General features: G+C 43.9%; 1 protein-coding gene across 1 annotated transcript in view; it reads left to right on the top strand.

Moving 5' to 3' along the window:
* LOC107098814 (C-factor-like) overlaps positions 1-1,152 on the top strand; it is a 13,783-nt gene extending 12,631 nt beyond the window's left edge. Inside the window, exons 4-6 of the mRNA XM_015396667.1 lie at positions 381-536; positions 673-783; positions 1,138-1,152. Of these exons, the coding sequence (XP_015252153.1) occupies positions 381-536; positions 673-783; positions 1,138-1,152 (282 nt within the window). The remainder of the gene's footprint in view (positions 1-380; positions 537-672; positions 784-1,137) is intronic.
* Positions 1,153-1,342: the final 190 nt, after the last annotated feature.

Raw genomic sequence — 1,342 nt, 5'->3', positions numbered from 1 at the left:
CTTCCTGGAGAGGTGGCGAAACGTCTTCAAATCTTGGAAACCAAGTCCAGTGGATATTTTTTTTAACTTTTACGGAAGGTCATAACCATGCTTTTCCAACAAATGAACAACTCTATGGTTTTCTCTGTCCTCACAGAGAGGGGCTGGCAAGTCACACCTCTGTGGGAGGTCCTGTAGAAGAGTTGGCTAAAAATGGGGGGTTGGAGAGATCTTATAGCTGGTTATTCACCAAACTTTTATTTCCTTCTCTGGTCATCATGTCAAGATGAAATATGGACACTGGTTCCCAATGTCCAAAAACCATGATCATGGCATATGGCATAACACCATCGTGGATTTCTCTTGCACTAATCGAGGGGTATCACTAATTTTGTTTTCAGGCCTTCATGCCTCTGCTGCAGGCTGCTGCTGCCAGGTCCAGTGGGATGGGGATCCATAGAGCAGCTGTCATCAACATGTCCTCTGTCCTCGGTTCCATTACTTTGAACTGTGGCGATGGCGCCAAATACAAAAACTATGCCTACGGAACCTCCAAGGTCAGAACAAGCAACATGAATTGTAGTAATATTTAGGTGGTGGCGGGTTGGTATGTTGGTATATCTGAGTAAATAATTCTTAAAGGATAATATAAGACATAGGTGTTTGTATTCTGTTTGTTTTGTATTTTAACAGGCGGCTCTAAACATGGTAACAAGGTGTCTAGCTGCAGATTTGAAGTCCAGTGGAATCCTCTGTATGTCTCTGCACCCTGGCTGGGTGAAGACTGACATGGGCGGTCCTAATGTAAGTGCACTTCTACCCCTTTACCACTGGCCTTAAAGCCAGTTTAAACCTGGGAACAATGGGCTTTTAGTGGTAGTGGGAACAGCTAACTGACACGTGTCTACCCGGGTCAAACGACTCGGCAAGAGACCCGCATTAAAATCTATCTAACAGAATGATTAGAGGCCAGTAGAGTTTTCTAAACTGCAGCAGCAGCTGATTATCAACAACAACCAGGGAGCAAGTTTTCAGACAGTAATCAGAATGTGGTTTATAAGGCAGTTTTATTGTTTTTATTGTTTTTTTCCTCCTCTACTGTTGACATTTAGTTTAGAGGAACTCTTGTTAAGCCCCTGTCACATCTTGACGTTTTAGCCAGTGTACGTCTGACGTACATAAAATTGGGCAAAAACGCTGACATACGTTGGATTACTTATGGGCACGCTGAAGTGCGATGAAACACGCAGGAACACGTCCACATACGTCGAGTACGTCAAGAACAGGGGCGTGCATACATAGACACTAGGTGGTGCTAAAGCACTGGGAAGTTTGCCCTTTATCAAAGAAAATGCCCTTTTGA

This window comes from Cyprinodon variegatus, unplaced genomic scaffold, assembly GCF_000732505.1.
Source record: "Cyprinodon variegatus isolate N-32 unplaced genomic scaffold, C_variegatus-1.0 Scaffold812, whole genome shotgun sequence".
Classification (NCBI taxonomy): Eukaryota; Metazoa; Chordata; class Actinopteri; order Cyprinodontiformes; family Cyprinodontidae; genus Cyprinodon; species Cyprinodon variegatus.
The sequence above is the reverse complement of the archived record's forward strand: the minus strand, read 5'-3'. Positions and strand labels throughout refer to the sequence as shown.